The sequence below is a fragment of the Telmatherina bonti genome, assembly GCF_933228915.1.
Source record: "Telmatherina bonti genome assembly, chromosome: 24".
NCBI classification, from domain to species: Eukaryota; Metazoa; Chordata; class Actinopteri; order Atheriniformes; family Telmatherinidae; genus Telmatherina; species Telmatherina bonti.
The window spans coordinates 10,522,964-10,540,314 of record NC_136633.1 but is presented as its reverse complement, the minus strand read 5'-3'; the positions used below and the strand labels follow the sequence as shown (position 1 = coordinate 10,540,314).

Below are 17,351 nucleotides of genomic sequence, written 5' to 3'. Positions count from 1 at the left end.
TTCCATCTATCTATCTATCTATCTATCTATCTATCTATCTATCTATCTATCTATCTATCTGTCTGTCTGTCTATCTATCTATCTATCTATCTAAATTAATTATTGTGTAATGAGTTTTATGTTTCTTTTGCTCCATTTGCTTCATTTTTTCCATCTTCATTAGTTCTGCGCTACTCCATCGTACCTGTTTTGATGACCACGCCCCCTCTCACGCCTGATTGGTCGACATTCCGGGACAGTGTCCTCCTGATTGGTCGACGTTCCGGGACAGCGTCCTCCTGATTGGGTGGATTTTGTCAACATGCCGTTTGACTTCCCGTTCACGTCAAAGTAGTGAGAGGCAGACAGGAAGTACACGTAAAGTTTACTAAATTAAGACTTCATGGAGTTATAGTTTTCTTTTTAACATTGTTTTAAATTAAATTTACTATATCAAAAGTTCATAATAAATATATTTGCATGAAAGTAAACACTGAGTATCCGTCTATCCGTTTTCTACATCGTGTTATAGTTAGTTAATTATTTGATGCTCTCTTACATTGAAAGTCTCAACCGGTAATTAAACACCAGCTGCTTTACAATTGACGTGGACGGACGGAAGAAGTGCTGGGGTGAGGTCAGTTGTTATGGTGGAGCAAATAATAGAGGAAATGTTTAAAGTCGGGCTGGTAAACCGTGTGAATTTATAGGGTTGGATCGGGTTAGAGAGCAGGACTCTCTGCTCCGACGGACCGTGGTGGACCCTCTCCTGCCAGCTGCTACCGCCCCATGTCGCTCACCTGTGTCCGGCTTCTTTGTCTCACTCAAACTGGCTCATTTCCTATGGTCTGCCTGTTAAATGAATTGACCCAAACCCCTATTTTCTGCTGACTAATACCATAGTTTAAGTCTTCTGTTGCTGTTGTCTGAACCGACAAAGGGCCTCGACTGACACCCCTCCGTCCAGAGATGCGTGTTGTTATCTCTGGAGACGTCCGGCTGCATGTTTATAAACCCGAGCAGTAAAAACTAGTGTTAACCTGACAAATGGCGTCTTCTAAAGCCAAAGCTGGAGTCAACAGTGACACCGGCTCCCCAAAGGATGGTAGATGCACCGGGAGCAGTCCAGGAGAGGCATCGCCAAACAGCAGAGTATACAGCCTGGATGAACTGGAAACCATCGCCACAGTTGGTGAGTTTACTGGTTTGTTGATGTTTTCACATCCAGCATGTCTGGGATTCCCAGGAGTCTCTTACAGACTGTAAAAGACAATAAACTGGAATAAAAAGGAACCACAAAACAGTGGGGAAGTGAAGTGGTACTCATTTATACCTTACAGTTGCTGGTGTTATTTCTGCTTATTAATAGTAAGACAAATAACACCAGGAGTTGTCATTTGCTGTCATAACTGTATCAGTATCGACTCAATACCAAGTGTGTTTACTCATACACACACTTGGTATTAATAAAATTGTACCAATACCACAACCGATACCAGATACCACACCAGTCAAGCCAGCCAGATGTGTTGGATGACATGCTTCGGACGTGTTTTAAAAGAAATAAATGCCTTGAATGTTAAAATGTGACATTTTTTGTTACACTAAAAGTTAGATCTTTGTTTCAAAACCACACATTTATAGTTGTCTTTACAGTTGTGCTCATATTTATTCATACCCTTTCATTAAAGAAGGGAAAAAAATAGCAGCCTGTAAAAATGAGCTGAAATTGACTAAAGTAATAATAAATAAAAATTTGATGAAAATCATTACATTGTTTTCTAATTCTGGTTCAATGCAATTTTTTTTTTTAAAAAAGCAAACAAATAAGATAATTTATTACATATTACATCACTAATAATGTCCCACTGTTCAACAGAAAAGTGCTCTAATTTGTCCAGGACTAATTTGTTTTTTGTTTTTTTATTTCTTCAACTCAATTAAATGAAAAAACAGTGTCTTATATTACTAAATTATATTTTTTCCAATTTTTAGTGATTGTTCCTTTTTTAAGTCTCCAGTTATTTGAGTGACTGTTGTAAATGCAGCCTTTTCTTTAATGAAAGGGGATGAATACATATGAACACAACTGTAAAATGTGCCAAATTAAAATAAAACATGTTGAAATTGTTAGATCTGTAATGTTATTATATGTGTATTGGTGAAGTAACTTCAGAAAGGATGGGTCAACCTGATGAAATCTTACACAGTTATAACAGTAATAATAACCATAGTCACAATAATGTTCACATAAACTGATTTTGGTATCGGCAGATATTCAAATTTCAGGTATCAGTATCTGATATGAATTCCTAAAAAGTGGATCGGTGCATCCTGACTTATTATAAATAAATGTAATATTTGATGTGAGGCACGACTGGTTCCCTGGGTCATGAACAGCAATTTGTTTTTGTTTTTTTTGTTTCTTATGATTGAGCTAAATTTCATCAAATGGAGGAAAGTTCTCGTACACAGATAAAAATGTAAAACTTAACTCACATGAAGTCATCTGGGCAGATATCTACTGGAGGTATCAGTACTTTATCGGTGTCACCTACTTACATACGACCTATTTGTCTTCTATCTGTCCGCCTTGTTTCCTTCTTGTACATTTTATTCAGTTTAAACTTTTATCAGCTGAGAATTAGGATTATTATATTTAAGGACTTGAACTGTAAAGGATGATAAAAGCTTCTATCTTATTTATCAAATCATCAGCTAAATTTGTGATTTGATTTTAGTTGAAACAAAATCTGATTACAGTAAATCAGGGTTAAAGTGTGTCTTTGGGACTGTTTGTGTGTGTGTGTGTGTGTGTGTGTGTGTGTGTGTGTGTGTGTGTGTGTAAAATAGAAATAATGTGTGTGGTTTGAAAGGTTTCTGCTTAATGGAAAAAGGGAAATGATAATGGCTTTTTTATGTTATTGTCTGGCGTTCCCGTCTCTCTGTCTCATTCCAGTGACCTCTGACCTTTCAGAGCAGTTTCATTTCTCCTACATTAACCTGAAAGTCTTCGTCTTTATCATCCACATTAGTCCAGTTTATTATAACTGTGTTTATATGAACATATTAAACAGAAACAATAAGCTAGTGAAGGAAAGCAAAAGGCTTGAATCCTATCTTCAGTTCCGTCCTCCATCCTGAGCTTCACGACGAGACGGGAAGGAAAAGCTCCACCTGGGAAATGTTTCCTAACATACAACAACATTTTAGTCTGTTATTTAGAAATGATTAAAATAAGAATAAGACGCTGTACGAGAAGAAATTATGCTCAGCTGTAAAAGAGGTTGTTTCTGCTCAAGACGAACGTCTTTATGTTGCAGAGTTACATGAACTTGTAGTTTAGTTTAAAGATCCAACAAACAGGACTGTGCTAGTTGTTTAAAATGCTCAATAGTTTCATGTCATTTGTCAAAGTAGGTGTGGCTGATGCATCCGGTATACTCCTGAGTTCTTTAACACTAGAACCGCCAAGCGGGTGATTTTTACCACCTTAGCTCTTCAAACACTGTTAAAATAAAATCCCTATTTCTCCAAATTCATCACTTTTCCTGAAATGGGTCCAGTGAACTTATAGTGAATTTTGGTGAGTGTGTTATCACAACAAAAAGAAACCTGAGAATAAATATCTAGAACCGCCAACGGGGTCATTTCTACCGCCTAATGAAATGCATTGTTTTCATCTGTCAGATGTTTTTCACGCCACGCCCGGTTGCTTAGTAACGCACGTGAGTTTGACAGCTGTCAAAGATTGAGTAAGAGGGTTTTATGATCGCTGAATTTGAGAAATGGATAAATACAAGAGTTATATGAGTGCCAAAGAAGCTTGGTTATTATTTCAAGAACTGAGTGACGGAGAACTAGCTCTGGATGACGGTGGAGGAATCAGCTGGAGAAAGTGATGATCCGTCTCTTTTACCTGATAACGAGTCATCTAGTGAGTAAGAGGAGCTGATCACACATCGCCACATCCATAGACTGTATATAAAGATGGGCAGAGCCTCCATGACGTCACCCGTAGGTTTCTGAAGGGCTGAATTGAAGCTTGGTGAGCGGTTCCTACCATCGTCATCTTAGCAGGGGCATGCGCGTCGTCTCGCCCGGAAAATACAAATATGGGCAAAGAGCTGAGAGGGGGCTGTGAGCGTCATGGTGGATGATTGACATCGAACGAACTCCAAGCTTTCTGTAGCTAAAAGCTAACCGAGCTAACCCGGAGATAACAGGAGCTAACCAGCTAACGGAGGTAAGCGGGCTAAAGCTAAATCACCTTGTTAAACGGCTTAAAACCGCGGTTGTTCTACGTTCTTCTTATTTGAAGCCGGAGATTGGTACCTGTCAATCAAAAGGACACGCCCCTAAATATGTCAAACTTTGAGATTAAATTACTTTAAAACGGGCGAGTTAGAAAAAAATTCACTCCCCCCCCAGCTGTCATGAAGGTAAACCTGATCTATTAAACCTAAAATGGATTTTTGAACCAGGCTGTAAACATGTTTATTTCTGCTGTGAAGTTGGTCTTTTTAACATGGGAGTCTATGGGGATTTGCTCTATTTCAGCCCCTAGTGGATGAAGGGGGAACTGCAGTTAATGCACTTCCCCATTGGCTTCACTTTTTACCGCCGGAGGTTGCCACTTGGCCACATCACACGTCGTGTTTGTATGCGAATGAATGAAAACTAAGTTGAGCAGCATTTATTTATCTTACTGTAAAATTAATTAGAATACTGAAATATGTTATTTTGTTATTTAATATGTTTTTTACTGTTTAGCTAGTTTTTTTTTTTTTTTTTAAGTCTCAATTATAACTATTAACATAATAAATGGAATCAAACAACTTCACAGCATCTTTGCGTTATTTGCGCTGTTGCAGCAAGGGGTGGTAAAAATGACCCTTATCGGCGGTTCTAGTGTTAATGTGTTTTATATAAAATGACAATATTACGGACATCCAGTAGAGAAGGTCACAGCTGTGTGGGTGTCTCTCTGACTCTAAGCAGAAGGACAAAACACACCAGCCATCCAGAAACCTGTATGTTGTGTGGAATGCACTATGTAATGACAATGTCATGTGAATAAGATAAATAAAAGGACAATAAATGTCAAAATATTGAAATATTCTCTGTTTTGGGGAGATAGAAACTTTCATTACTTCAGATGTGATCTGATTTATAATAAAAAAATAAGCTGAATTATAATAAAATGAAACAGCTAGCTAGCTAGCTCGCTATCTTCACTAAATTAAATAATTTGGAAAAGTAGTTATTGTGTAGTGAGTTTTATGTCTTTATGTAGCATCAACCCCCACCCCTCTGACAAATCAGTAGAAATAAATGAGGAAACATGAGGAAAATAAAGCTGAAACAAGCGCATCGTTGCCTGCAGTAACGGCAACTGAAGCTTTTTCACTGCATGCTAACTAGCAAATTAGCTTCTCTGCTGTTTTATATAGCAGATAACAGTAAATTATTGAACTAAAATGGGAGGATAAAGCAGCTTCTGGACTACCTGCCCTGTTTCTAACAAAACACCAAAATAAACTTCACTGCTAGACTGAATTAGCTGCAACCGTATTGAAGTCTCTCCTCATGAAGTGTCTCCATCTGCACCTTTAAAGCATTGCCTCCTTTAAGCTTGTTGTGCTGGGCTTGTACAGTGACATTAAAGTGATTCTGATTTTGATACTAATTTTGGATATTTGATATTAAATCGGATCTGTCCCACCTCTTAATTCCATCCTGTCACACAGTCTCTAAACAATACAATGCCGTAAGAGCTCACAGCATTGACCTTTTTAGGAAGTCAACCTGAATATTGATGTCATTGGTGTCCTACTGCTTTTATTATCTGCTAAATACTTCTAATACAAACTATAAGGAGTGTTTTACTAGATATTTTGTCTTTTTAAACCAAGTTAAATTATTTTGAATGAATGATTGGACTGTTAAATAACTTCATACTTTATCATTTCACTCATTTGTTTCCTATTATAAATTAGCCCTGAAGTACCTGCACATAGTCTTGGAATTGTCAGGTTCTCTCCAAGGTTATTTCTAATACTTTTAAATGAAACAAAACCACAAGGTTACCAGTGAGAAAAAAAAGAAATCTCCATTTCGAGAGCCTTGCAGCTGTGTCACTCTACTTGTCTGTTACATAAAAGATAAAGTGTGAAACCAGGACGAGGCTGAACCTGCTTCAACCGTCTGATATTGTTCTGGATAAACAAGTCATTAAGCAGATTTCCAAGACGACACGACGACGGTTAAGAAAATAGCCTGAAGCCATGTTGCGCAGTTAGAGGCGTGCACATCATTCCGAGCTTCGCCATGCTCGGGCACATGTCTTCAGAGAGGAAGCTGTTTACTGATTACTCACCTGAGGGTTGAGCATTTTCGTCTCATGAGATCAGAGATGATCTGGTAGTTGAACGATATTCTTTGATAAATATGTGAATTCCTACGTTATCGTTCCCTAAAGTGTCGTGATTAAATGGTACATGATTTGTTGATAATTAAATGACAAAACCTTTCAACAACACGAGTCTTTGTCATTTGTATCATGATGAGCTTATGAAGGGCTTTGTTTTATTTTTTTCCAAATTCCGTTTAATTTTTTTTTACCAGAATCTGCCTTTTTCAATTTTTGTAATTTCTGTTTTCAGCATTTTACCAAAATTTAACGCCAAGGCAGTGTATAAATTAATTCATGAATAGAAAAATTTGTCCGTTGTAACTGAAAACTTTAATGCTTTTACTAGGGATGTACCGATACCAGTATCGGTATTGAGCGCTTGGTATCGTCTCAATACCAAGCTCGTGTACTCCTACTTGGTATTAATAAAAGTGTACCGATACCACAACCGATACCCGAAACCACACTAGTAAAGCTAGCGCAGATGTGTTTGATGACATGCTTCAGACGTGTTTTAAAAGAAACGTCTTGAATGTTAAAATTCGACATTTTTTGTTACACTAAAAGCTAGATCTTTGTTTCAAAACCACACATTTATAGTTGCATTTAGGTAAAATGTGCCAAATCAAAATAAACCTGTTGAAATTGTTAGATCTGTAATGTTATTATATTTGTATTGGTGAGGTAACTTCAGAAAGGATGGGTCATTTATTACAGCCTGATGAAATCTTACACAGTTATAACAGCAATAATAACCATAGTAACAGTAATGTTCACATAAACTGATTAGGTATTGGCAAATATCACAATTGGCAGATATTCAAATTTCAGATATTGGTATCAGATCGAAACTCCCAAAAAGTGGATCGGTGCATCCCAGCTTTCCCCCTTTTGAACATAATAAGACAAAAACACTCATTTTTTCTTGTGTCACGAAGAACAATCCGTTTTTTTTCTTATCGATTTTCAAATAATACTTTTTTTTTTACAAACAAAAAAAGCCAATTATTTTTCATAATAAATACATAATAAGTATTATTTTTTATTATGAAGAATGATAAATATAACACTAAGGCTGTGATGATATGCTTTCGTCCTGATTCGATTCGATTCCGATTTTTTTGGGTACCGATTCGATTTAAATCGCGATTCTCACAATTCTTTGATATTGCTGATTTTTGTAGATTAAAAGTGAAAAAACATGTACAAAGCTATTTTTGCTGGTCATTTTCTTGATTTCAATTGAGAAAAAAACAACACAGTAGCCAGACCATCATTCAATTGCTGTAAGGCCCAAGAGCACAAGTAAAAATATCAATAAAAACTATTAAAAAAAAATTACAAAAATTTTAAACTGGATTATTTTTATTTATTTGAAATTTTAAAAAAAATTTAACAAAAATGTCAATTTTAAAATTGTGGAGCAAAACATCCCAATATTCGATTTTTTTTTTTTTTTTTAATATTTGATTCACCCACACCTATAAAACAGGCTGCATGGTGGTGCAGTGGTTAGCACTGTGGCCTCACAGCAAGATGGTTGCTGGTTTGAGATGGCTGGAGGTGGCTCGAACTGTGGCCTTCCTGTTCGGGATTTCCGTGTTCTCCCCGTCTATGCGCGGGTCACCTGCAGTGGTCTGTCTAAAGACATACATGTTAGGTTAATTGGTGGCTCTAAGTTGTCCCTATGAGTGAATGTCTTTCTTATAGTATCCTGATATCGCAATATATTGTACTGTTAGCCTGTATAGTGACGCATATTGTGTTGCCCGATTCCTGCCTACACACCCCAAGGCCGGCTCTAGGAATGCATACTTGAGGGGGCAGGCAGATATGTGAAGGGGGCATCATGCGTACACATCACGCTTGTGCTCTTTTTGTTGTTATTATTTTTTGTAACTGTTTTCTTAATGGGACTGTTGGAGTCTGACACTCTAATAAAATGGATTGCACTTTGTCAGGCCTCGAACCAAAGACCTGTCCAGCTTGGGTGTCCCACCAGAAACTGAAGCTCCTGCTGGTATAGCTCTCAGGGTCACTGAGGCACGCAAACCCTCCGACCACGATAAGGTGGCAATCCCTCAGAGGGGGAAAGGAATAAAAAAATTATAGATTCATTAAAATAATTTAAAAAAAAAGGAAATATCTATGATCAAAGTTTTAACAACCAACAACAAAACAAATGTCTCATTAGATAGCCAAATAACAATAAACTAAACTATTAAGCTAAGCTGAAATAGTTAGGCCTATCACAAACAACAAAAACAGGGCAGAACATTAAACTCCAAACCACAATAAGGTGGCATTCCCTCAGAAGGGAAACGAAATATACAAATAATAGATAGATTAAAGTAAGAAAAAAAATACCAATCATCAAAGTTTTAACAGCTAACAACATAACAAATGTATCATTAGACAGCCAAATAATAAACTAAAATATAAAACTAAGCTGGCATAGTTCAGCAAACAACAAAAACAACCAACACAGAACATTACATTTTTTTCTTCATTTTATTCACTTTCTCCTATTTCTTTTTTTTTTTTTAAACTCGGTCTCTACTTTACAATAACTAATAACTAATAAACTAACTAATAATTACATTGGGGGCTGAGCCCACAACTTCGTAGAGGAATCTTTACTGCTTGTGTTATTTATGTCATATCAGATGCTTTCATCCAAAGTGAGTTACATATGATACTGAGAACTACACAAGCACGAAATCAAACAGTAGAGGACATCATAGGAAGGTGCTGGTGGACTGCTGACATGTAATGCAACAGGCTTTTTCCCCCCCCACAATATTACCTCTGTTAAAATACAAAGAATGCTAAATGACAGTCGTAGTAGAGGTAATAATCATATTGACGAATCTCTACATGAAAAACTGTAAACATCAAATACAGCTCAGTCTAGTGGTCTACTGTGTCCCTCCCAGTCTCTAACAGCCCATCCTGGAGCAACACAACCATACACCAACCACCATCCTCATTAATACATAAACAGCCAAAAAGCTGAGATCATGATAAGACTGGTTTTCTATTCCAAATATACTGTAAAGCAACAGAAGATGTAAAACCATCAACCAAACAGCTGGACTTTAACTGAACAGCCAGAGACCTGCAGGTAAACAAATTAGTAAATATTATATTAAAGCTCTTTGTTTTTTATCTGCATTTGAACTGAAGTTGCATCTAGTAACAAAACTTCCACACTGATGTTAAAGCTGTTTTTATCATAGACTGTATATGGTTTTTATCTACTGCAACACGACGCACGCACGTGCACAAGCGCACATGCCCACTCACAGCAGCACCTCCTCCTTAGTGGTTTTGGGAAATCCGGTCTCACCCACATTTCCCAACTGGATTTAAAGCAAATGTATGAAACAGACAAATACCAGGCTAATGATTTAGCATAACTAGCTTAACCTTGGAAGTATCAATACTGTCAGGAATGATCTGATTCATGTTCATGTCACTTTGAGGACATACTAATTAAAATGAGTAGTTTGTTTACCTACTTCATATGTTGACCCAGAGCCTGGCTGTCTACTGGTAGCCAAGAGTTGATTCTCCTCTTTAAAAAAATAAATCATCTGATGTGTATTTGAACCGCTGAAGATGTCCGCTCTAATTCAAAATAACAGCGGAGTTCAGATTAGTGATAAAACTCCGGGCTATCAGCCAATAAAACACGGAGGTGTCCCCACTTCTGTAAACTTCTTCTCTGATTGGTCACATTGTTGTACCTGTGTTGCATTCACTGAAGTCAGGAAATTAAAAAACTACCTTATTTAATGTCATAAGGCGGCTGAGTTAATGTAGACTTATTTCTTCTGGGCTGAAAAATCATTCGGGGCTTGATGAGAAATGGTCGGGGCTCGAGCCGGGAATACCCAGGCCAGGCGACGCCCATGAGCAGACACACCACGCATCCAGCGTTCATGTGTGATGGAGTAATGCTCCCACTGACAGGCTAACACACTTAAAAAAGCAACAATAACCTGTTGACACAACATATAGATGGTATATACTACTGTATTTATTGTTGATTAGTTATTAAGTAGCCTATCTCACGATGTAAATCGCTACGAGGTATTTAACAGAGCTTCACTTTGCTATCATTTTACCGCTGCAGCGCCTCAGCGAGGGGAGAAACCTGACACCCACCAATCAGGCTGCTTGTCAACTCATTTGCATACTAAATGCTGATTGGTTGTTCACTAGGGTAGAAGGAGGGGGTCAGGCAATGCAATGCTGTACAACCGGCAGAGTTGTACAGAGGGAGAGAGTTTAGGTAGTTTGTGCAGTTTTGGCGGATTTGATTTGAGGGGGCAAAGTATTTGTTTGAGGGGGCATTGCCCCCTCTTGCCCCTGCCTAAAGCCGGCCTCGATACACACCCCTAAGTGTGAATGGTTGTTTGTCTCTCTGTGTGGCACTGTGATAGACTGGGGACCTGTCCAGGACCTACCCTGCCTCTCACCCAGTGATTGCTGGGATAGGTTCCAGCTTCCCCATGACCCTTAATTGGAACAAGCTGTTCAGAAAATGACTGATTCACTTAGCTGTGTTTCACCAGAGAAGGACACAGCTTTGGTAGCTTCGCTGACTGGATGTCAGATTCGGCGCAAAGAGCCACAGAATCCTGGACAAATCTGTGTCTGATACTTGTATTAGTACCTGTACTTGCAAGCATCAGTTGTTTGAAGTAGCATGGCTTTAACAGTGGTACTTTTCACCCTATTCTTGGTCTTTTGTATCCTGATTATAAAACTACAGGCCAAAAGAAAGTCATATGCTTTTCTTTTTCCTCTGTCGCGCGACACGCAACATTCCAATCAGAGGCAATGCAGAGTTTAGCTCATTTTGCAGTCACGGTTAGTTACAGCATCGCAGGCAAGCTGGAACTTATGGCAGTAATCATCAGGTGAGAGTGCATCCTGGATAATAGGGACTGGAAACCTGTCACTTTGTGCCTTAGTGTCTTGCCCAGAGGCACTTCAACTAGAGTTAGGCCATTACCAGTATGGGCATTGAAAATACTTGGCTGTCCTGGTAAAAGAAAGGGGATCAGGATGGGTATTTTCTGTACAACAAAAGCCTGAAAGCCACTGTAATAACAAAGTTTTTAGAATTTATTGTCCTGGATGACCAGCCTCTTTCTGTCATAGAAAATATTCACGTGTGTCCAAAGATTTTTTTTTTCTTTTTGTATAGAAATTCTTTGATTTATCAACTAATGTTTTCATATGTTATTTGAAGATTTATAGGGGGTAGCAGTGGCTCAGGTGTTGGAGCTGCTTGTCTTGTGAGCTGGCGGTCAGTGGTTTGAGTCCTGCTGAGGTTCTAGTCCTAATTGGGTGTAAAACGTGCAAATATTCGCTGTGGCGATCCCTTTAAAAGGACAAGCCGAAAAGGAATCAACAACAATTGATGATTTATAGTTAAACCTATGTTCTTCCATTGAATGATAGTAACTTTACACATCATACAAAATCTATTATACCTTCAATTTATTTCAGTAATACATTTTATAGACCTTAGTATAATAATACAGGTACCAGATCAATGCTTGGGATCAGCAGATTCCTAAATCCCAGGTAGTGGAATTAATATCTGACAGTAGAAAATGTCATTGGACCATCGTTATCTGAGAAATTTTAAACTCAGACAATCAAATTTTCTTTGTTTGTTATTTGTTTTGTTTGTTTTTCCATCTCACAACCAGAAAAAAAGACAAATAAAACAAAACTATACTGAGAAAGGAAAACACCCAATATTACAGAGATCAATTTAGAATCAATCATCATGAAAACAATCCAGATAATTCAGGTGGCAAAAGGGACATAGAAACTATAATAATACATTAAAGTTGTTCTCTGATTAAACAACTGAACTCAAACTACATGTAGGTACCTTGTGTAATCCAACACTTTACAAGAAAAAGTTTCCATATTTATATTTTATGTAAAATTCAGAGCATCTACATCGTAAATATCCCACATTTTTATGAGTTGAGACCAAGCTTCATGGAAACAGAGTGATCAAAGCTTTACTTTTACATCTCCTCATGCTTTAAGTCTCGTCAGGTTGTTATAATTGCTACTATTTAATTATGTAAGAAAGTTGTCTAAAACAATTTAACAAAAGTATGTTTACATTTAGATTTATTTCCAAGACAAGCAAGAAATACTCCATGAACAATCACAGTCAATAATATATATTTAAATATTAAAGCACTTTCAGGCAACAGAGCTGAGTGTTTTTATTTGTTAGGTTGGACGGCATGCAGCAGCTTTCATACTGTAATCTTAGGAGAATGCTCTGAGCTTATAAACTCAATAAAAATCCAATTTTCAGACCATTTTGCCTGATGAAGAGGGATTTTCTGCCTGGAACAACACAGCTAAAAGTCTTTATCTGCCTGCTGTTGGTTAATTGTCATTAAAATCCCGAGACAAGTCTCTTTCACCATTAGATTTATTTGCTGCTGTCGCATGCTGCTGTGGCCTAAAAGACCCGCAGAACATCCACGACCCATATGCAATGCTGGAGGGGTTCAGTACGAAAAAAATGGTCGCTAAGGTCAGGAATTTGGAAAATTCCCATTGAGGTGAGCTGGTTTCCAGTGATAAATATGACCTGCAGTGGTCTAGTCTTTGGAGTCAGCTGGTCATTACAGGGTTCAGTCTTTCTGTCAGTTTCCTTTGTTGCTGATCTGGAAATGGCAAAGAAGCAGGTCTGTGATGAATACCATGACAGTGGGTGTGGAAAGGTGGAAGGACCGGTCTTCTGTCCCATCGTTGAGCACTCACTGGTTTAGAAGCAATGACCAGTTAGTTAGTTGCATTATTTATCTCCTTTTTAATTGTTTTATCCTCTTGTGTTGCTTTAGGTGATTATGTATATCCCATTTTTCCAACTGTAGCTGTTTTAAATGGCTTTATATATAAAGTTGGGTTGGATTAGCATGGTGTTGAAGCCGTGTGCTGGTAGGGAAAGAGTCTTTAGTGTTTCTGTTTGACTAAAGTGTCTTGGTTTTTCCTGCTTGAACCATAGATACGAGCCGTTCACCTGACTGCAATGGTGTTATGCTGTTTCTTTGTTGCTGTGGCAACAGCAGTCGGCTTAAGACAATGGTTCGTTGTGGCTGGAAGAGACAAGAACGACATCCAGCATGTTTGTGTGACTTAGAGTGGCTGTTATATCACGTGTTGTTATCAGACATTGATTGTCTCCCTCGCAGCGGGAAAGAAATGCCAAACGCTTCTCCTCGTCTTCAGACAGAAAACAACATGAAATCAGGGGCGACACGAGGCCACACAAATTGTAGTCATTCTGCCTCTGGAGGGCACGTTTCCCACCCTGCTCAAGCTAAATTTCCAGCCATTACGGCCCACTCTTGCTGCATCGCCGTCCCACTATGACCCGAGACCACTCACAGTGTGATCGCTCCGTCTCGTTATTTCTCTGTACGAGCATAACAGCGCAGTTACCCAACCCGTCTCCATGGAGTCTCTTTTAAAAGTAAAAGTGGAAGTGGAGGAGGGAGCTCAACTGGATCAGGAGACGGTGTTTTTAACACTTCATGTCACTGACATGAATAAAACAAATTGCTCAACAGCCTGCAACGACAGATGGAGACTAAGCTGAAAGTAAAGTGTCACACGGTGCTTTGCAGGTAGGTGTTAAACCAGCTGAGTCTGGGGCATAGAGGAAAAAAAAAGTCTCATACCTGTTATTTAGGAGCCTCTGCTACCTGCATGAATTTAACATTTAAACTGGAATCAATTTAAAATGTGGAATATTTATGAAATTTGCTGAAATGTGTGTGTGATCTCCACCATTATCTCCACCAGTTTAAGAGCTTTCATGTGTGCCTGAGCCAAAATAAACAGGAAAAACTAGATGAGAGTTGAAGGTATTTTGACCTCAGATTAGGCTTAAATCTCCCCTGGAGTTCAGCAATGGCTGAAAAGTAAACAGAAGTTAAGTTGTCCAAAAAAAGCTGAAGAAATTCAATGTAATGCAGCGGTAGAAATGTTAAAAATCTGGATCTGTTTGCGGAGAAGCATCGTGCTGAGAATGTACCAGCTGAGAAATGTTGCCAGAAAATGAGAGCGGTGTGCATCAAACTCTCCTCTTGTGTTCGAGCTGCAGCTGCAGGCTGTCCTGAAGAAGATCCATAGGGGGAAAAACAATCAGTTGTTGTTGACAAAGCTACTGATTGGCAAAGCTACCATTTAAATAAAAGGGAAATACAGGATGTTTACAGCTGGTTCGTAGGGCGGAAAGGTTTAAAAAAAAGAATATAATTTCAAGTTTTCAGACAAACATTTCCATCTTTTTTTTTTTTTGCAGGTCATTATTTATGTATGTATGTATTCATTACTATACATTACTCTTCTGTGTATTGATAACATGATCTTATGTTGGTCTTCTGCTGATTAATAATTAATGACTGGCTATTTGTACTTTTTGCTCGTCCGTCTGCGTATCCGTCTTCTGTGTTGAACATAAATAGACCTAAAGGCTTTCAGATCCTATTCTGTCTGCTTTTGAAAGCTTTTTATTTACCACATAAAAAGTATTCACCATTTCAGTGTACAATTTTACCAAAATGATCTGATCATTATTTTTCTACTTAATATATTGGACCCAAAAATACAAAAAACAAAATTCAAGGCATATTTTTTGTTGTATAAGCTGGTTCAACTACTTGTTTCCGTCACAAAATGGCAAAAAAAAAAAAAAAAAGCATAAAAGAAATTCATCCCCATTTGATCCCATTTTACACTCTGATATTTGTAAATAATATCAAATAAATGTTTACACATTGGACAAACCTGCCCATTCAAATTTAATGGTTAAGTCTTTCCAAACTTTTGATTGGTTTTAATAAGTCATCAACATGAAATGAAAACCATATCTCTGGTTTTCCATGGTCAGTTTACCATAAAGAAAAAGAAAAAAAAAAAAACAATCAAAAACTGGCGGATCAGCATTTCCCAGTGAAGTTGACATCAGCGCTCCAGGTGACCCAGTTTTCTGTTACAATGCTTTGAAAAGTCATAGTTATCTGATCACACTGGTATCATGAAACCCCAAGGGTTTGTTTTTACTGGCCAGTTCTGGTTCTTTGTTCAAAGCAAAACTGTTTGTGATGCTGCTTGTTAAACTTTTTCTACTGACCGATTTCATTGATATGGAACGATAATTTTCTGACATGAATATGTGTTTTCGTCTGGTTTTGATGATAAAGTGACACTTAATGTTTACATAGACTTCAGAACTTTTCTTTTCTTGACGCTTTAACATTTTTAAGTAGCATTTCACTTTATGGCAACAACACCAGCAACTGGATATCAACAGATTGGCTGTTTTGAATGCACACCATGGCTGGTTTATCAAAGAAATGTAAGACTTTATTGCAGTTGGAGAGGATAAAAAGAGAGATATACAGTCAAGCGATAAGACATCTGACTGACTTTTACTAATGCTCTACTTGGGGTTCATCATACTTATGTGGGTGCACTCAAAAACGTTCAGTCACAACCTTCTGCGGTCACTTGTGGTGTTCCTCAGGGCTCCGACCTGGAGATCCTCCTCTTCATAGTTTATGTACTTCCTCTCGGTTCCTGTTTTACTAAATATATTGACACTGTTTGCTTGTTTACCCCTACTAAAGTCACCACCTAATCATGATAGAGTATCTTGATAATCCCAGGAGCTAAGTTGTGGGGGTCTTTATCCCCCTGGCAGGGTGAACCAAGACTAGCACCGCCTAGGATAGGAATAGACATGAGAAGTTCAAAAAGACTTCTTATAAATAACAATAGCTTTGGATTTCCATCCTGCCGTGTCCACATGTGGGTCACCAGGTCAGACACAGTCTGAAAAGGCAACGTGGTTTACCTTTCTTGTGCACTCACCAGCTGGAGGTAGGGGCTTTGGCGCTCAGTGTGAACCTGTTGACCAAAGCAAGGGGCTTCTACAGTCCAATCCTCAGCTACAAAGCAGGCTGTATGGACGTGGAATGTCACATATCTGACAGGGATACAGCCTGAGCTGGCACATGAGATCCCCAGGTTTGGGCTAGATATGTTTGGACTCCCTTCAACACACAATTTGGGCTCTGGAACCAGTCTCCTTGAGAGAGGTTGGACTCTCTTCTGCTCTGGAATTGTCTCCAATGACTGGGGCTGAGTGTGTGTGGGCTGCTGCTGGTATTGTAGGGCTTATATGTTGGGTTTCTTCACATTGGATGAGAAAGCAGACTCCCTCTGCCTTGACCTTCGAAGATCTCCACAATCTCACTTTTTCAAATCTTTCTGAACTCGTTCATCCTCAGCTCTCGGATCCTCTTCTTTTATCTAGCTCTCCACACCACAGGATTAAAAGTGGATTTTTTTCTCGGGCACCTCCTTAATAAAGTTAAGCCCTATTTTCTCCAAACTCATCTGAATTGTGTGGTCCATGCCATGAATTTTGCGTCGTTTGGACTAATGCAGGTCCCTATACTGTGGTCTGGGTCTGACCGCGATCCATGGTTTGCAGTTGGTTCAATAAGAAACGGCACGTTTGCTGTCAGGCTCACAGAAATATAAACATATTTCTCCTTTCCTGGTGTCTTTGCATTGGCTTCCAGTAAGCTACAGCAGTGTTTTTCTACCACTGTGCCGTGGCACGCTACTGCACATTAAGAGATTGTCAAATGTGTCATGGGAAAATATCTTGTTAAAAATATTTCGTCAAAAAAAGCTTCATATTGGTAATATAGGCTACAAGAGTTTCATTTTTCAGCATTTTCAGTTTGCGGTGATTGTTTCAATGTAATTAATGTACCCCGGCTCAGAAAAGGTTAAAAAACACTGAGCTACAGGATTCATGTCAAGGTTCTTAGAGGGTTCTTTTATAGCTTTTTTTGTTGATGTAATGTTAATCCTTATTGTGTGC

General features: G+C 38.4%; 1 protein-coding gene across 1 annotated transcript in view; it reads left to right on the top strand.

The window, feature by feature from the left end:
• Positions 1 to 630: 630 nt before the first annotated feature.
• prkx (protein kinase X-linked) overlaps positions 631 to 17,351 on the top strand; it is a 39,471-nt gene continuing 22,750 nt past the window's right edge. Inside the window, exon 1 of the mRNA XM_079264034.1 lies at positions 631 to 1,171. Within this exon, the coding sequence (XP_079120160.1) occupies positions 1,027 to 1,171 (145 nt within the window). The 5' untranslated portion in view covers positions 631 to 1,026. The remainder of the gene's footprint in view (positions 1,172 to 17,351) is intronic.